This window comes from Oncorhynchus mykiss, chromosome 18 (assembly GCF_057628025.1).
Source record: "Oncorhynchus mykiss isolate SJ-2025 chromosome 18, ASM5762802v1, whole genome shotgun sequence".
NCBI classification, from domain to species: domain Eukaryota; kingdom Metazoa; phylum Chordata; class Actinopteri; order Salmoniformes; family Salmonidae; genus Oncorhynchus; species Oncorhynchus mykiss.
In genome coordinates, this window is record NC_143039.1 from 60,465,720 (window position 1) to 60,486,069 (window position 20,350).

General features: G+C 44.5%; 1 protein-coding gene across 4 annotated transcripts; it reads right to left on the reverse strand.

Moving 5' to 3' along the window:
• On the reverse strand, nt 1-20,350 carry ubp1 (upstream binding protein 1). Of its 4 annotated transcripts, none has more exons than XM_036953165.2 (17): nt 20,078-20,350; nt 19,245-19,460; nt 16,897-17,054; nt 16,642-16,718; nt 15,017-15,122; nt 14,810-14,916; nt 14,559-14,711; nt 14,108-14,218; nt 13,834-13,941; nt 11,810-11,913; nt 11,678-11,732; nt 11,425-11,515; nt 7,659-7,749; nt 6,563-6,681; nt 5,904-6,046; nt 5,495-5,546; nt 1-5,373 (listed from the first exon to the last, which is right to left on the reverse strand). In XM_036953165.2, the coding sequence occupies exons 2-17, from the start codon at nt 19,358-19,360 to the stop codon at nt 5,336-5,338; spliced, it is 1,629 nt and encodes a 542-aa protein (XP_036809060.1). In that variant the 5' UTR covers nt 19,361-19,460; nt 20,078-20,350; the 3' UTR covers nt 1-5,335. The 4 variants fall into 4 exon arrangements, with proteins under 4 accessions (XP_036809060.1, XP_036809058.1, XP_036809059.1 ...); XM_036953163.2 differs by having other exon boundaries at nt 11,425-11,518; XM_036953164.2 differs by lacking the exon at nt 20,078-20,350 and adding an exon at nt 19,789-20,014 and having other exon boundaries at nt 11,425-11,518.

Sequence of the window (20,350 nt, forward strand, 5' to 3'; positions counted from 1 at the left end):
TTTATGAAATCGTTTTATTTCCAGAACAGAAGTGTGTGTGTGCATCTCCAGTTTGACTGTAGGCTGTACAGAAACACAGTGATCACCTCCTCACTGACACACAGAGACAGGGAACACAAGTTGCTAGAACTAGGACAGGTATCACTACTGTATTACACATTTGTTACACATCAATTTCTGTGTGAAAGGCTCCCCGCATTCTGTGTTTGACCAAGGTCTGTAGAGCTGGGGTGTATATGTTCTGAACGTTGCAGATAAAAAATAGAATGAATAGAGCTTACATGAATCCCTATTTTATCTGACAGACGATCATATCCGTTCAACACCATACATTTCTATCTTAACGTTCTGTAATGATGCACCATCCTGAACAGGCCCCTGTGCTCCTCAGTCTCTGGTGTTGAAGTAGGTGACACACAATGGAGGTGATGTTCAGTTTCACTTCCAACATTATTAATAATATTCACTTTATTTCTCCCAGGTTCCGTGAAGGGCGTGGTTCACAAACAACACACTACATCAAGTTGGACTTCTGTGGTTTTCAGTGCAGACTTGGTCTTTTATTTCTGGGGGAGAAAAGAGGGACGACTGGGCTACACTTTTTCGGACAAAAAAAAAAACCTTCCTACTCTCCTCCGCCCAACTCATGCTCTTTACTAAAAGGCAAACTAAGCAGGGTTCATGCCAAGTGGGAAAGCAGTGATAACTACTGAAATTTAAGTTAGCCGTGGCAATAATTGCTGTGGGGTAGGGGAAGATAAACACATGCACACATACTCACACAGCCACAGTTTCCACTGCCTGCAGTCAACGACTAACTATACAGCCAGTGACAGATCTAAGAACACATACAGGGTTTCCAGCCCATCTTGTCAGGGGTGAAGGAAAACTACACCTTGGCTACGCCCCTGGTTTCACTACCAGACACACAACCTGTTCTAACATCGACTTCTTCCCAAATCAGTTTGGTCCATTTCATAGTGAGTTTATTTAAGCCTTGCCCCTCTCCTTCATGTCAATAGTCTGAGTATAGTCAGTGTGTCCACCCCCTAAATATTTATTTGGACAGTGAAGCTAAACCTTTTAATTTGGCTCTATATTCCAGCATTTTGAACTTGAGATCAAATGTTTGAGGTGACAGTATAGAATTTCACCTTTTAGTTGAGGATATTTTCATACATATCTATTTTACCATATATAAATGAAAGTGCTATGTATCTAGTCCCCCCAGTTGAAGGTGTCATAAGTATTTGGACAAATATAAATATAGTGTATTCAATTTAAACAACAGTTTAGTATTTGGCCCCATATTCCTATCACGCAATGCCTACATCAAGCTTGTGACTCGACAAACTTGTTGGATGCACTTTCAGTTTGTTTTGGTTGTGTTTCAGATTATTTTGTGTAGAAATTAGTGGTAAATAAAGTATTGTCATTTTGGAGACATATTTATTGTAAATAATGTTTCTGAACACATCTATATTAATGTGGATGCTACCATTATTACAGATAATCATGGATAAATCATGAATAATGATGAGTGAGGAAGTTAGAGGCTTAAATATCAATACCCCCCCTCCAAACGAAATTATACCCTCCTGTGATTGGTAATGGTGAGAGAGGTATGCATGATTTGGGGATATGATCTTTGAGCATCTAACTTTCTCACAATTCATTCATGATTATCTGTAACCATGGTAACATCCACATTAATGTAGAAGTGTTCAGAAACATTTTCCATCCATATTTACTATTTGTTTTTAAAGTCTACAATACTTCTGACACCTTCAAATGGAGGGACTAGATACGTAAAGTGCATTCATTTCTAAATGGTAAAATATGTATGAAATTACCCTCAAATAAAAGGCAACATTCTGTACTGTCGCCTCAACAAAACATTTGAACTCAAATCCAGGTGTATAGAGCCAAATCAAAAGTGTTAGCTTCACTGTCCAAATAAACATGTAGGGTAGTGTATGTGTGAGAAAAATAAAACGAAGCCTAGCGAACAGTGAGAAGCATGGCATCAGAGACACATTATCTTACACAACAGACAAACAAAGAAACTACCATCATCAATAAGACAAACTAAAAATGTTAAAAGAGACAGTAAAAATAGGAAATATGTCATTTAAGAGACTTGAGTGGGGTGAAACAAGTATCCATGATGCTTAGGCAGGCTGGGTCTCCAGTGGAAATCCTCTGTCCTGTTCTGAAATAGGCTGGGGTATATTGCAACATGGTCTCAGTATTAATCTGTACGTAAATCTGAGACACTTAATTTAGTATCACAACCGGCCGTGATTGGGAGTCCCATAGGGTGGTGCACAATTGGCCCGTCATCCGGGTTTGGCCGTCTTTGTAAATAAGAATTTGTTCTTAACCGACTTGCCTACTTAAATCAAATAATGTCATGTTTCATATGATATGCACTAATTTGTGGATGTCCATCATCCATTTCTTATGTTACGATTTGCAATTTGTACTTTTCAAAATGTACAATATGTTAAGAATTCCAATTTGTTGTAGTTAACATTAGCCAGTGGTGTAAAGTACTTCAAAGTATTTTTACTTAAGTAGTATTTGGGGTATTTGTACTTCACTATTTATATTTTTGACAACTTTTACTTTACTACATTACTAAAGAAAATATTGTACTTTTTACTCCATACATTTTCCCTGACAACCAAAAGTACTCATTACATTTTGAATGCTAAGCAGGACAGGAAAATTGTCAAATTCAGTGCCCCTGGCTATCCATAAATTTAAATAACAAGAAAATGGTGCTGTCTGCTTTGCTTAATATAAGGAATGATAAATTATGTATATTTAAAACCAAATAGTTTTAGACTTTTAGTCAAGTAGTCTGACTCACTTTTAATAAAGTAACCTTCTATTAAGGTATCTATACTTTTACTCAAGTATGGATATTTTGTACTTTTTCCACCACTGACATCTAAGGGTGGTTAACATTAGCTAGTTTGCTAACGATATCTAGGCTAGGGGTTAGGTTTGGGGGTTAAGGTTAGGAGGTGGGTTAAAGAGTTAAGGCAAGAGTTAGCTAACATGCTAAGTAGCTGCAAAGCAGCTAAAAAAGTACTAAGTAGTTGCAAAGTTGCTAATCAGCTAAAATGCTGAAGTTGTCCGTGATGATATTTGAACACGCTCCTTTCGTTTTTTCTTTAAGTAACCTTTGGTCTAATGTAACCGTACCAAACATAACATACACTATATATACAGAAGTATGTGGACATCCCTTCAAATGAGTGGATTCGGTTATTTCAGACACACCCGTTGCTGACAAGTGTATAAAATCGAGCACACCGCCATGCAATCTCCACAGACAAACATTGGAAGTAGAATGGCAGTGACTCAATGTGACACAGTCATAGGATGCCACCTCTCCAACAAGTCCGTTCATCAAATGTATGCCCTGCTAGAGCTGCCCCAGTCAACTGTAGGTGCTGTTATTGTGAAGTGGAAATGTCTAAGAGCAACAAAGGCTCAGCCGCAAAGTGGTAGGCCACAAACTTACAGAACGGGATCACTAAAAATAGTCTGTCCTCGGTTGCAACACTCACTACCGAGTTTCAAATTGCCTTTGGAAGCAACGTCAGCACAATAACTATTCATTGGGAGCTTCATGAAATGGGTTTCCATGGCCGAGCTGCCGCACACAAGCCTAAGATCACTATGAGGAATGCCAAGCGTCGGCTGGAGTGGTGTAAAGCTCGCCGCCATTGAACTCTGGAGCAATGGAAACGCGTTCTCTGGAGTGATGAATCACGCTTCACCATCTGGCAGTCCGACGGACAAATCTGAGGTTGGCGGATGCCAGGAGAACGCTACCTGCCCCGATGCATAGTACCAACTGTAAAGTTTGATGGAGGAGGTATAATGGTCTGGGACAGTTTATGGTTCGGTCTAGGCCCCTTAGTTCCAATGAAGGGAAATCTTAATGCTACAGCATACAATGACATTCTAGACGACTCTGTGCTTCCAACTTTGTGGCCCCCGTGCACAAAGAGATCCATAAAGAAATGGTTTATCGAGATCGGTGTGGAAGAACTTCACTGGTCTGCACAGAGCCCTGACCTCAACCACATCGAACACCTTTGGGATGAATTGAAAGGCAGACTGAGAGCCAGGCCTAATAGCCCAATATCAGTGCCTGTCCTCACGAATGCTCGTGGCTGAGTGGAAGCAAGTCCCTGCAGAAATATTCCAACATCTAGGAGAAAGCCTTCCCATAAGAGTTGAGACTGTTATTGCAGCAAGGGGGGTGGGGACAACTCTATATTAAATGCCCATGATTTTGGAATGAGATGTTTGACGAGCAGGTGTCCACATACTTTTGGTCATGTCGTGTATCATACTAATTTGAGTGTCCCAGATTTACATTTACTGTGTCTAGTCTATGAAAGCAGGCTGTATATTATGGTATCAGACTTGGTTCATATGATACATGAACCAGAACAGGCCCTGTTAGACACTGGCTAACAGAATGCTAACACCCCTAACAGTCAAATCTTGACTTGATTGGCTAAGAGGACCCCCATCCTCACTAGTTCTAGAATGTCTGGGAACAGATCTAGAACGTTCATATCTAGACTACTGTGTTCTACACAATATACACAACCACACAGAGACTGTTGTTCAAGATCAGCGTCAAACTCATTCCTGGGAGGGCCGAGTGTCTGCAGGTTTTTCCTTTCAATTAAGACCTAGACAACCAGGTGAGGGAAGTTACTTACTAATTACTGACCTTAATTCACCAATAAAGTACAAGGGTGGAGCAAAAATCTGCAGACATTTGGCCCTCAGAGGAATGACTGACATGTTCTAGACAGTTTGTTCTGTTTGAGTTTATTAGTTGCCAGCTCTGCTTCCGTGGAAGTGGTCGAGTCTCAGTCAAAGCAAATGAGATCAAACGTCTGGGGTCCGTCTGTCTGTCCATCAATCTGTATGTTCAAGTCACATGGCATTACAGCACTGACTACTGGCCTAGCCCTGGCTGAAGCCTTAAGCACTGCCTCTATGAGCCTCTCTGTGGGGGGCAGCCTACCCCTCCCCACTTATAAAACTATAAAGAAATGGAGAGAATAAAACACGCCACAAGCCTCCCCCTCTCTGCCCCTCAGTAATAGTGTTTTCAATATGAAACAGTGGTCACACCCGCGTCAGATTCTAACGTTAACATGGCTTCAGTTCAGTCCCTCTGTCTTACACATAGCAATCTGAATGATAGGGGAGAGAGAGGGAGGGAGGGAGACTGCTCTGCTATTCACAGAGGGAGGAGTTTTCAGTGATGTCATCACGCTCTCGTCCTCCATCGCTACTTCAAAACCAGGTGGAGCCCCTCCCCCGTTTCATCTAGAGGGAGAGAGAGAAAGTTAGGGAAAGACAAGACGTAGTGTTAGCATGGAGGCCAAACATGGGAAACAGAAACTAGAAAATAAATGTCTAGGGCCAGACACACAGACTATCAACATACCTTTGAGTGTGCCAATGAGAAAGCAGCTCTCATCAGGTAAGTTATAAACCACCTGGGAAACAACATGAATAAACTTCAACATTAAATACTCATAAAAACAAGGGATGTTACTGTTAAATCTTTGATAAACAAAATAAATATCTTATAACTACAAGACAATGTAATCATGTGAGGGTTATACTGATAAAGAATTAAAACGGGTAGATAACTCCACTAGCTGTGATGGGCAGTGTGTTTGGGAGTGATTTGAATGGCACACTTCCTGAGTGAGTTGAAGGGTTAGGGTGGGACACAGCATTGTGTAACAGAGGCAGTATGTAAATATAATGCAAACACCTGATGGACAAAGAACATCAGCTCTTCCTAGTCAAAGATAAAATTCACACATAATGTGTAGGTATGTGCTTACCTGGTCACTCAGCAGTATGTGTATTCCTGTGGGTCCTTGTCGGTAGACCTGGTTGATCTGTCCCAGTGGAACACTACACACACACGCCATCTTCCTGATCAACTCAGCAGCCGTCAGCTCCTCCAGGTATAGAGCATGGTACACTGCACACACCCCCATTAAAACACACCCCCCCATTAAAACACACACGCACACTGATGCTTCTATTAATTGGACACACAGAGGTGTGTACAGTATATTCCAAATGAGTCCTCACAGAAAAAGTAGCTTTATCCATAGGCAAACAATTGTGGTGGTATAACGTCAAGTTAATTTTTTTCCCCAGCAACATTTCTGGTTATTTCCCCTTTTTGAGGGACTATATACCGTATCTTTAAAAGGGGCTCTCTGTAGTTCAAACAATAAGAAAGCAGTCACCTCGCTAGAGTTGGTAAATAGCTGACTGACCATCCACGAGATCAAAAGTACAAGGAGACCACAGGAGTCTGCTGAGGGGCGGACAGCTTATAACAATGTCTGGAACGGAGTGAATGGAATGCTATCAAACACATGGAAACCATGTGCTTGATGCGTTTCGATACAATCCCATTGGTTCCGTTCCAGCCATTATGAACCTGTCCTCCCCAATTAAGGAGCCACTGCCTGCGAGACACACCTACCATATAAGTTAGGTGAGTCACTGTGCTCTCCGTTCTCGCTGTCGCAGCGTCTCTCCAGCAGGGGGCTCTCCACATCACCCTCCTGACACACATAGATGGTCAACCTGGGACGCACCGACCTGCAAGGATACTTACACGTTATACACAGATAAACAGGAATATAAATCAGAGATGCACACATTCACATAACCTGTCTCACCCACTCTGCCAGGTACCAAACACTCTGCCCTGAGTGGGTGATCATTTCACCTATTTATGTTTTAAAATACATTTTCCCAAGGCAAATATGATTCATGTTCAGAATCACATTTCACCCCTCCCTCCCTCGCTCTCCACCCCCACCCCCCCTCCCTCCCTTACACCCACTCACACTTTCACTCCCTCCCTTACACCCACCCCCTCACTCACAACCACCCCCTCACTCCCTTACCCCCACCCCCTCTCACACCCACCCACCCACCCACCACCTCACTCCCTCCCTTACACCCACCCCCTCACTCACCCACCCACCCTCCCCCTCACTCACTCACTCCCCCTCCCCCTCACTCACTCACCCACCCTCCCTCACTCACTCACCCACCCTCCCCCCCTTACCCCCACCCCCTCACTCACACCCACACACCCCCTCACTCACACCCACCCACCACTTCACTCCCTCCCTTACACCCACCCACCACCTCACTCCCTCCCTTACACCCACCCACCACCTCACTCCCTCCCTTACACCCACCCACCACCTCACTCCCTCCCTTACACCCACCCCCCCACTCACTCACTCACCCACCCTCCCCCTCACTCACCCACCCACCCTCCCCCTCACTCACTCACTCACCCACCCTCCCCCTCACTCACCCACTCACCCACCCTCCCCCTCACTCACCCACCCTCCCCCTCACTCACCCACCCTCCCCCTCACTCACTCACTCACCCACCCTCCCCCTCACTCACTCACTCACTCACCCACCCTCCCCCTCACTCACTCACTCACCCACCCTCCCCCTCACTCACTCACTCACCCACCCTCCCCCTCACTCACTCACTCACCCACCCTCCCCCTCACTCACTCACTCACCCACCCTCCCCCTCACTCACTCACCTGGATCTGAGTGTGTAGAAGAGTCTGATTCCATCAGCAGCTCCACAGATCTGAACCAGGTCATCCCGGGTCAACTTCATTAAGTCACAACCTACACATCAAATCACATTTTATTTGTTACATGCGCCAAATACAACATGTGTAGACCTTACTGTGAAATGCTTACTTGAAAGCACTTAACAGTGCAGTTAAGAAAATACCACCCCAAAAAGTAAGAGATAAGAATAACAAATATTTAAAGAGCCACAGTAAATAACAGTAGAGGGGCTGTATACAGGGGGTACTGGTACAGAGTCAATGTGGAGGCACCGGTGGCTACGCATAGATAACAGAAAGTAGCAGCAGCGTGGGGGGGGGGGGTGCAAATAGTCTGGGAGTCTTATGGCTTGGGGGTAAAAGCTGTTTATAGAAGCCTCTTGGACCTAGACTTGGCGCTCCGGTACTGCTTACCATGCGGTAGCAGAGAGAACAGTCTATGACTAGGTTGGCTCGATGCACTTATTGATAAAGCCAGTGACATATGGTGTACTCCTCAATGCCATCGTATTCCAGTCTGTGCTAGCAAAACAGTCCTGTAGTTTAGCATCTGCTTCATATGATCCCTTTTTTATTGATTGAGTCACTGGTGATTCCTGCTTTCATTTTTGCTGGTAAGCAGGAATCAGGAGGATAGAGTTATGGTCAGATTTACCAAATGGAGGGCAGGGAGAGCTCTGTACGTGTCTCTGTGTGTGGAGTGAAGGTAGTCTAGAATTTTTTCCCCTCTGGTTACATGTTTAACATGCTGATAGAAATGAGGTAAAACTGATTTAAGTTACCCTGCATTAACTTCTTATGGCTGGGGGGCAGTATTGAGTAGCTTGGATGAATAAGTTGCCCAAAATAAAACGGCATGCTCCTCAGTCTCAGTTGCTAATACACTGCTCAAAAAAATAAAGGGAACACTTAAACAACACAATGTAACTCTAAGTCAATCACACTTCTGTGAAATCAAACTGTCCACTTAGGAAGCAACACTGATTGACAATACATTTCACATGCTGTTGTGCAAATGGAATAGACAACAGGTGGAAATTATAGGCAATTAGCAAGACACCCCCAATAAAGGAGTGGTTCTGCAGGTGGTGACCACAGACCACTTCTCAGTTCCTATGCTTCCTGGCTGATCTTTTGGTCACTTTTGAATGCTGGCGGTGCTTTCACTCTAGTGGTAGCATGAGGAGCAGTCTACAACCCACACAAGTGGCTCAGGTAGTGCAGCTCATCCAGGATGGAACATCAATGCGAGCTGTGGCAAGAAGGTTTGCTGTGTCTGTCAGCGTAGTGTCCAGAGCATGGAGGCGCTACCAGGAGACAGGCCAGTACATCAGGAGACGTGGATGAGGCCGTAGGAGGGCAACAACCCAGCAGCAGGACCGCTACCTCTGCCTCTGTGCAAGGAGTAGCAGGAGGAGCACTGCCGGAGCACTGCCAGAGCACTGCAAAATGACCTCCAGCAGGCCACAAATGTGCATGTGTCTGCTCAAACGGTCAGAAACAGACTCCATGAGGGTGGTATGAGGGCCCGACGTCCACAGGTGGGGGTTATGCTTACAGCCCAACACCATGCAGGACGTTTGGCATTTGCCAGAGAACACCAAGATTGGCAAATTCGCCACTGGTGCCCTGTGCTCTTCACAGATGAAAGCAGGTTCACACTGAGCACATGTGACAGACGTGACAGTCTGGAGACGCCGTGGAGAACGTTCTGCTGCCTGCAACATCCTCCAGCATGACCGGTTTGGCGAAGGGTCAGTTATGGTGTGGGGTGGCATTTCTTTGGGGGGCTGCACAGCCCTCCATGTGCTCGCCAGAGGTAGCCTGATTGCCATTAGGTACCGAGATGAGATCCTCAGACCCCTTGTGAGACCATATGCTGGTGCGGTTGGCCCTGGGTTCCTCCTAATGCAAGACAATGCTAGACCTCATGTGGCTGGAGTGTGTCAGCAGTTCCTGCAAGAGGAAGGCATTGCTGCTATGGACTGGCCCGCCCATTCCCCAGACCTGAATCCAATTGAGCACATCTGGGACATCATGTCTCGCTCCATCCACCAACGCCACGTTGCACCACAGACTGTCCAGGAGTTGGCGGATGCTTTAGTCAAGGTCTGGGTGGAGATCCCTCAGGAGACCATCTGCCACCTCATCAGGAGCATGCCCAGGCGTTGTAGGGAGGTCATACAGGCACGTGGAGGCCACACACACAACTGAGCCTCATTTTGACTTGTTTTAAGGAGTTGGATTAGCCTGTAGTGTGGTTTTCCACTTTAATTTTGAGTGTGACTCTAAATCCAGACCTCCATGGGTTGATAAATTTGATTTCCATTGATAATTTTTGTGTGATTTTGTTGTCAGCACATTCAACTATGTAAAGAAAAAAGTATTTAATAAGAATATTTCATTCATTCAGATCTAGGATGTGTTTTTTTAGTGTTCCCTTTATTTTTTTGAGCAGTGTATATGCATATTATTATTATTAGTATTGGATAGAAAACACAAAAGTTTCTAAAACGGTTTGAATGATGTCTGTGAGTATAACAGAACTCATATTGGCAGGTAAAATCCTGAGGAGAAATCAAAATAGGAAGGGAGAAATCTGAGCTTTGTATGTATTCACCAGAGTCCCCAATGAAATCCCCTTGAGATATTAATGATGTTGCACTGCTTAGGGGTTCCACTAGATGTCAACCATCAATAGAAATGTTAATGAGACTTCTATGGTGTTGTGGGAGTGAATGATAGATTCTACTATCAGATGTCTGGCAGTCAGCCATTTTCTGATCACGCGCATTCCTCATGGTATTCACTTGCGTTCCATTGCTCATGAAGACAAATAGGAATACTCCGGTTGGAACTTTATTGAAGCTAAATGTTAAAAACATCCTAATAATTGATTCTGTACTTAGTTTGAAATATTTCTTCGACCTGTAAAATAACTTTTTGAAGTTTTTGTCCAACGTAACGCTGACCAGAATGAGCGTTTGGATATGTATACCAAACGCGCTAACAAAAGAAGGTATTTGGACATAAATAACGGACATTATCGAACAAAACAAACATTTATTGTGGACCTGGGATTCCTGGAGTGCTTTCTGATGTAGATCAAAGGTAAGGGAATATTTATAATGTAATTTCTTGTTTATATTGACGTCAACATGGCGGCTATTGTGACAAATTTTGGGATGGTTTTGGAACTAGTGAATGTAACGTGCCAATGTAAACTCATATTTTGATAAATATGAACTTTAACAAAACATACATGTATTGTATAACATTAAGTCCTATTAGTGTCATCTGGTGAAGATCATCAAAGGTTAGTGATTCATTTTATCTCTATTTGTGCTTTTTGAAACTCCTCTCTTTGGCTGGGAAAAAAAATGGCTGTGTTTTTGTGGCTGTGTGGTGACCTAAATCGTTTGTGGTGCTTTTGCTATAAAGCATATTTGAAATCGGACACTGTGGTGGGATTAACAACGAGAATAGCTTTAAAAATGGTATGAGATACATGTATGTTTGAGGAATTTTAATTATGAGATTTCTGATGTTTTGAAAATGGCGCCCTACACTTTGACTGGCTGTTGTCATATCGCTCCCGTTAACGGGATTTCAGCCATAAGAAGTTCAAGTCCCCAGCCACTAGGAGCGCCACCTCTGGATGACATTACAACAGGTTCACTTTAATAACTCCTACAAAATAACCTACACAATGCGAAGAGTGTGTGTGTACCTGAGAAGTGGGAGAAGAGTCGTGCATATGTGTTGAAGCGGTTCTTGACAAGCCACTTCTGAGCCTCCTTGATGGTAGCCGTAGGACTGAGCTGCTAGAGAGAGGGATATAGAGAAAGAGAAGAGGGTGTGTTGGGGGGAATAACAATGAATTTCAACATAAATACAACCTAAACTGGAGGCTTTTGTTAAATGAGAAGTTTTTACAGGATTTGAGACACGTCAGTGTGTGTGTGTGTATGATGTATACTAACCTCTGTGACGACTTGGCTGACAGGGTCTGTCTGGTGATTGGGCGACGAGGGGCCACTGGAATACAACAGTCACAGTCAGCATTATCTCACTATGTCCACACAGAATTTTCTCACTCTCAGACACGGGCCTACCTGTCAGGTACAGAGGAGGCAGTGTATGTGGAGAGCGGTGTAGAGGAGAAAGAGGGGCCAGCTGTCTGGGGAGAGCTGATGTAGGCATCAGGCCACGGAGAACACTGATCAGAGAGGAGAGAGAGACAACACACTGCGATAATACTACTGAGCATTACCGTCACCAATTAGCAAGCATCAAACCACTCCACATATTATATTCACTGCCTTGACAGGAGTGGAGGATGTTTATATAATATATAGTTAGTTATATTGTTATATTAGTCTGAATTTTAAAATGGATCAAATTGAGATTTTGTATCACTGGCCTACACACAATACCCCATAATGTCAAAGTGGAATGGTGTTTTTGACATTATTATGATTTATTTTTTTAAAGCTGAAATGTCTTGAGTCAATAAGTATTCAACTCCAAGCCTAAATAAGTTCAGGAGTAAACATTTGTTTAACAAGTCAAAATGTGTACAATAGTGTTTAACATGTCTACCTCGTCTCTGTACCCCACACATACAATTATCTGTAAGATCCCTCAGTCGAGCAGTGAATTTCAAACACAGATTCAACCACAAGCATTTGGAAAGTTTTCAGACCCCTCGACTTTTTCCAAATTTTGTTAGGTTACAGCCATATTCTAAAATGGATGAAATCGTTTTTTCCCCTCATCAATCTACACACAATACACCATACTGACAAAGCAAAACAGGTTTATAGAAATGTTTGCACGTTTATTTTTAAAAATAAAAAAAATGAAGGAAATATCACATTTACATTACTGAGTAAAGGATCTGATGTTCTTTGTTGAAGTGACTTTGGCAGCAATTACAGCCTCGAGTCTTCTTGGGTATGACGCTACAAGCTTGGCACACCTGTATTTGGGGAGTTTCCCCCATTCTTCTCTGCAGATCCTCTCAAGATCTGTCAGGTTGGATGGGGAGCGTCGCTGCACAACTATTTTCAGGTCTCTCCAGAGATGTTTGATCGGGTCAAGTCCGGGCTATGGCTGGGCCACTCAAAGACATTCAGAGACTTGTACCGAAGCCACTCCTGCGTCGTCTTGGCTGTGTGCTTAAGGTTGTTGTCTTGTTGGAAGGTGAACCTTCGCCCCAGTCTGAGGTCCTGAGCGCTCTGGAGCAGGTTTTCATCAAGGATCTCTGTACTTTGCTCCATTCATCTTTCCCTCAATCCTGACTAGTCTCCCAGTCCCTGCCGCTGAAAAACTTCTCCACAGGATGATGCTGCCACCACCATGCTTCACCGTAGGGAGGGTACCAAGTTTCCTTCAGACGTAACGCTTGACATTCAGGTCGAAGAGTTCAATCTTGGTTTCACCAGGCCAGAGAATCTTGTTTCTCGTGGTCAGTCTTTTAGGTGCCTTTTGGCAAACTCCAAGTGGGCTGTCATGTGACTTTTACTGATGAGTGGTTTCCATCTAGCCACTACCATAAAGGCCTGAAAATGGTGGAGTTCTGCAGAGATGGGAGAACCTTCCAGAAGGACAACCATCTCCACAGAGGAACTCTGGAGCTCTGTCAGAGTGACCATTGGGTTCTTGGACACCTCCCTGACCAAGGCCCTAATCCTCCAATTGCACAGTTTGGCCGGGCAGCCAGCTCAAGGAAGAGTCTTGGTGGTTCCAAAATTCTGTCATTTAAGAATGATGGAGGCCACTGCGCTCTCAGGGATCTTCAATGCTGCAGAAATGTTTTGGTACCCTTCCCCAGATCTGTGCCTCGACATAATCTTTTCTCAGTGGTCTATGGACGATTCCTTCGACCTCATGGCTTGGTTTTTGCTCTGACAAGCAGTTAAAATTTGTTTTAATACATTTGCAAACATTAAAAAAAAAAAACAGTTTTTGCTTTGTCATTATGGGGTATTGGGTGTAGATTGAGAGGGGGGGGGGGGGGGGGGGGCGACGACAATTGAACCAATTTTAGACAAAGGCTGTAACGTAACAAAATGTGGAAAAATGGAGGGAGTCTGAATACTTTCAGAATTTACTGTATATTATATAGGACACTTACAGTGCCTCTCTTGGCCAGCGAGTCCCCACAGTCAGCCGGCAGCGTCCGCTTGCTGGACTTCTTCAGCTCATAGTCTCCTGCCTCCTCTATGATGGGCTCCAGCCTCATCTACACAAACATGCACACTCACAATCTGACTGCAAACAAAACAGATAAAACTTGCCTACTAATACCCGTAAGTGACACTTCCGATACATGCAAACACTGTTTCATTAAGTGCCTTCTAGTTTTCCAGTCCTAATTAAATGCCATTCAAACCCCCAGACTGACTAACCTCTGATAGTATGGTTGTGTCGTAGGAGGGCTGGTACTTCTCCTTTTCCTGAGACGTTCGTTTCTCCATCTTCTCTCTGTCAGTCTTCTGTTTCCTGTCTGCCCCCTTTGGCTGGGGGGGAGGAGAGAAAGAGAGAGAGAGAGAGCGAGAAAAAGAGGGAATGCAGAATGTTAAATCAGGTGCAGGCTTGTCCTCTGACTTAGTATGTCAAAGTGTGTAAGTGTGATTGACTGTTCAGACAATGTGAGTGTTTTATTTAACTAGGCAAGTCAGTTAAGAACAAATTCTTATTTTCAATGACGGCTTTGGAACAATGGGTTAACTGCCTTGTTGAGGGGCAGAATGACAGATTTTTACCTTGTCAGCTCGGGGATTCGATCTAGCAACCTATTCGGCTACTGGCCCAACACTCTAACCACTAGGCTACCTGCCGCCCTGTGTGTTTGTGTACCTTGAAGACTTTGATTTGGCAGGAGGCAGAGTGGAGGTGTTCAGTGTACTCTCCGTTGTCTCCCTGTCTGAAAGTGTCGATCTGGATCCTGAAGGGAACTCCCTTCTCTCCTCCATGCTTTCTAGGGGTGAACTCTGTACTGATGCAGTGAACCTACACACACAATGATGGAGAGAATAGAGGCAGAGGACAGTCTGAGTCAATGTGACTACAGGGAAGTGTGTGTGTGTGTGTGTTGATTGGTGTGTTACCTGCACAAACACGGAGGCTCTCTTGTTGAGGTCCCAGAGGAATTCGGCAGCGTTGAGCTGAGCGGGGTTGGCCTTCGCCTCCACAATACCCACTGACAGGGGGATGTCTACACACACACTGCAAATTAGTATTACATACAGAACAACCCCCCCCCCCTTAAGGCATCACATGGACTGACTGCTACACACACACTTAAGTGTTCTTACCGATATCTAGGAGACGGTCTCCAGGGCGATTCCATTTCCACCCCTCCAGTTGCTGGTGCTCTGTGTACTGGAGTCTTCTGTCATGAAACACCACCCTAACGATGCTCTACACACACACACACAGTTATGAAACACCACACTAACGATGCTCTACATACACACACACAGTTATGAAACACCACCCTAACGATGCTCTACATACACACACACAGTTATCAAACACCACCCTAACGATGCTCTACATACACACACACAGTTATCAAACACCACCTTAACGATGCTCTACATACACACACACAGTTATGAAACACCACCCTAACGATGCTCTACACACACACAGTTATCAAACACCACCTTAACGATGCTCTACATACACACACACAGTTATGAAACACCACCCTAACGATGCTCTACACACACAGTTATGAAACACCACCCTAACGATGCTCTACACACACACAGTTATGAAACACCACCTTAACGATGCTCTACATACACACACACAGTTATGAAACACCACCCTAACGATGCTCTACATACACACACACAGTTATGAAACACCACCTTAACGATGCTCTACATACACACACACAGTTATGAAACACCACCCTAACGATGCTCTACATACACACACACAGTTATCAAACACCACCTTAACGATGCTCTACATACACACACACAGTTATCAAACACCACCTTAACGATGCTCTACATACACACACACAGTTATGAAACACCACCCTAACGATGCTCTACACACACAGTTATGAAACACCACCCTAACGATGCTCTACATACACACAGTTATGAAACACCACCCTAACGATGCTCTACATACACACAGTTATGAAACACCACCCTAACGATGCTCTACATACACACAGTTATGAAACACCACCCTAACGATGCTCTACATACACACAGTTATGAAACACCACCCTAACGATGCTCTCCACACACACAGTTATGAAACACCACCCTAACGATGCTCTACACACACACAGTTATGAAACACCACCCTAACGATGCTCTACACACACACAGTTATGAAACACCACCCTAACGATGCTCTACACACACAGTTATGAAACACCACCCTAACGATGCTCTACACACAGTTATGAAACACCACCCTAACGATGCTCTACACACACACAGTTATGAAACACCACCCTAACGATGCTCTACATACACACAGTTATGAAACACCACCCTAACGATGCTCTACACAGTTATGAAACACCACCCTAACGATGCTCTACACACACACACAGTTATGAAACACCACCCTAACGATGCTCTACATACACACAGTTATCAAACACCACCCTAACGATGCTCTACATACACACACACAGTTATGAAACACCACCCTAACGATGCTCTACACACACACAGTTATCAAACACCACCCTAACGATGCTCTACATACACACACACACAGTTATGAAACACCACCCTAACGATGCTCTACATACACACACACACAGTTATGAAACACCACCCTAACGATGCTCTACACACACACAGTTATCAAACACCACCGGCACAACGACCGCAACAATCATAACACAACTACAAAGAAACCACGCACACAGAAAAGCTGCAATATTAATATTTCTGACCTTGACACTCTTGTTGTTAATCTCTGGTAACTCGGCCAGCTTTCGGTTGTCCAGCATACGGATCTCATAAGACTGGCCTGAGAGACAGAGGGGGTTAAGATGAGGTTTGAGTGATTCTGTATCTCTGCTGTTTGAAAATAGACAACATCCTTTCTTGCTATTGGTGGAGAGCTATTAAGCATTACCATGTGAGTGTGGGTTTGTGTACAGCATAGTTAAGTAGTTTCCCATGACAGGAGTGTGTGAGTAAGTCACCTTGGTTCAGGTAGGTGAGTGTCTCATCGTGTAGTTTGACAGCAGGGGAGGTGGCAGCACAGAGAACGTACTGGAAGGGAGGGTTGAGACTGCTGCTCTCACAGTCTGAAGGAAGACTGGAGTCCTCCTGTTTAAAGATTGGCAGGGCCAGCACATCACTGGAGAGACAAAGAGAGATGGTGGGAGAGAGACTAGTTAGGGTAAGTAAGACTAAGTAGCCCTGTTGAAACAGTAACAGTTGGAAGTGTCCCACTGGAAAATACTTTTCTGTTTTACAACACACGAGCCAGTCTGACATAACCTGCACACAGACACTTGGCACCAGCTCCAGACAGACAGCCTGTCCCCAGCTCACCCTAACGGATCCTAGCGCTCGGCAGAAGTGTGTGTGTGCCCGGGTAACCAAAGTCTCTCCTATATGCCAAGAAATGTGTTCATGGTCCCTGGAACAGCTCAGGTTAATTAAGTTCACTTTGAAAATGTGGGGGAAGTTGGCAGTCTGAATTTAAAGTCCACATAATGCTCTAAGGACAAGTCAAGCTGTAGAAGACCTCCTCTACCTTGAAGTAAAAACTAAGAATCTGACAAGATTGGATAGGTGAACATTTTTCACTAAATAGCTTCCATCAATCCAGTGATGTCAGATCAGTGAAAGAAAATAGGCAATGAAGGGAGAGGAAGGAATCCTTGAACTATTGGAACAGACCATTAGTGTGAATTAGTCTGCTAGAGTGGTATATCTTAAAATAAAAAGATTATTCCAAATTAAAACAAGTCCACTGCCATGACATGGTTTAAACAAAACAATCCATGTGGGTGCACTTGTCATCCCGCGAAGGTCCCGTATTTAATGTTACATTTTAGTAATTTAGCAGACAGACACACTTACCCAGTGCAACTTAGTTGTGTAGTGAGTTCATATATTTTCATACTTTTTTCGTACTGGTTCCCTGCGGGAATTAAACCCACAACCCTGGGGTTACAAGTACCATGCGCTACCAACTCAGCTACAAGTTGGAATTTCATGTGTCCCAACTTTTCTTTCTACAAAAAAAAAGGTCCTACTGTCAGTAAGGCACCAATTACTTAAGGTTACAAGAGTGTAGACCCAATGACAATCAGTCAGAGTGTAGACCCAATGACATCAGCAAATGTCATTACACTTGTGATTTGTAAGAGATGTTTCGTTCCATTAATCAAATGGCAAATGTGCACAGTTTGGATGCTGGAATTATTTTGGAGAGATTTGTTTGACAATAAGATTAAAACATTGTGAATGGCTGTGTTCATGCCAAATTAAAAAGGTAGGATATATATATATATTTTTTACCGGTAAACGACATGTCTTTACTGTTTATTGCATTCGCAAGCACATCCACACAAACAAGGTCCCGCATAAAAAAATAGAGACCCCCTGAATGTCATGGTATAATTCACTCTGGAACAGACCCCTCTCATAAACACAACTACTGCAGACAGTATACTGTATTCTCCCTGTCCCACCCTAACCCAACGCCTCCTGCATGGCATGCCAGTTGCAGAGCCGCTTCCCCACTCAGCATTGCTGCCAAGGAAACTGCATCTGCTTCCTGACACACGAGGAGCCGGCTCCACTGACAAACAGACATTCTGTTCCTACTGAGCACCACAGCTGCTCTCTAAACATGTGAGACACACACACAGGGAGGATCCTGATAAGATAGCTGACAGTCCTGGAACTCTTTCCCACAGAAACACAACCTACTTCACAAAAACATCTGTGGGGAAAACACACATAAAGCTGTTGCGGTACTGTGAGGGTGGTGTTTCATAACTGTGTGTGTGACACTGAGGTACACTGAGGTAAGGGGTGTGTGTGTGTGTCTTTTCCTGACTGTTCCATAGTGGATGATCTGACTGGTACAGTTACAAACTCCCCTGAGCATCCCAGCTTATTGCTGCAATAGCAACCCCAGTAACACCATGGTGCGTTCACTTCAAGAGGTGCCACAGGCACCCAGAGAGAGGTGGTGGGTGAGAGCTTATCCCCCCTCCCTCCCTGTGCTTAGGGTTTATGTTCCCGACATTCTGCCACTGTTCCCCCCCCCCCCCCCCCCCTTTGTGTCTAGTATGGTATTTAAGCCCTCTGTCCTCCATGGCAACCTGCTGTGATGGCCCCCTCCATCCCAAAACAAAGACCAACACATACATACCACACAGAGGGGATGCGATACAACACACACAAAATGTAATTCCTCCATATTGGGTGAATCCCAGGGTTTAGGAGACAGAGTGGGAACAATTTGTAGCTTCCATCCCATGTCCAGACACAGTGATATCTATTTTGTATACCAAACGGTCTCTCTAACCTCATACTGTATGCGCCAGCCCCCAGCTCCTGCCCGATGCCCGAAAGACTGGCATCGAAGTCGTGTACCAGTCCTGACTCGATGGTGGCATCGTCCATCTTCAGCACCCAGGCCATGGCCCCCAGTTCCTTCTCCTCCGCCTCTAGCCGAAGGGCCGCCAGATTGCCTCCGGGGAAGGGACCGCAGCTAGCGGGAGAATAAACCGCTGCTGGTGGACTAGAGAAGATTTAAGACAAAGTTAACCAAGGTAGCTAGTTAGATAGTTGTGTTTGCTACTACCTGCTAGCTACTGGTGGTTGGCTAAGAAGATGGCTAGTTAGCTGTTAGATAACTGCTGTAGCTAGCTAACTGAAGATCGAATAACAGTGTATTGATAGCGCTCCACTAGCCGGGTGATATATCGCCATAATTGGTTACAATATGGCTGGCAAGTGAAAGTAGAAATCTGGACTGATGTGAAGACTACAGACTAACTAGCTAGGTAAAGTTAACAGACATACGTTAGCTAGCAAGTTAACAACAACCATTACGTTGGGTTGATTACCAGCAGCATGCTAAATAACCGTTTGCTAGCGAAACCCTGCACCACTAACGCTAGCTACCCAGCTAGCGCTAGTTAGCGCAATTGCGGTCCTCGAAAGTCAATTTCGCCGGCGATATGGCACACCGTAATATCCCAAACCCAGCCAAAGCTAGCCACCTAGCTAGCTAGCAACATTACGTAATTGCAGGGGGATGTTGTTGACAGTCCACACACCGCATTCCCACGCAATGTCCGTCTGAATTAACTAGCTAGCATTAACAGGCTAGTAGCATTAGCAAACTTCACTTGCTTTTGATTCACGGATGTTTGGAATCCTCCTATGCGAAGGTCGCAGCCAGCGCTTCCTGTGCCCTCCGAAACCTCTCTCCTTTTTTCATCGCGGACTTGTGACCAGGGCTACAGTTCCCGGCCGGTTAAATAAGAGTCTTTAAACATCAGAAGAGTGGCAGTTGTCACAAAAGCAGCCAGCATAAACATGGCTTCTCAACAGACTATGCCCTCACAAACCCCCCCCCCCCCCAAAAAAAAAACTTCCAGCCGCAGTAGATGCCACAGAGTCTAT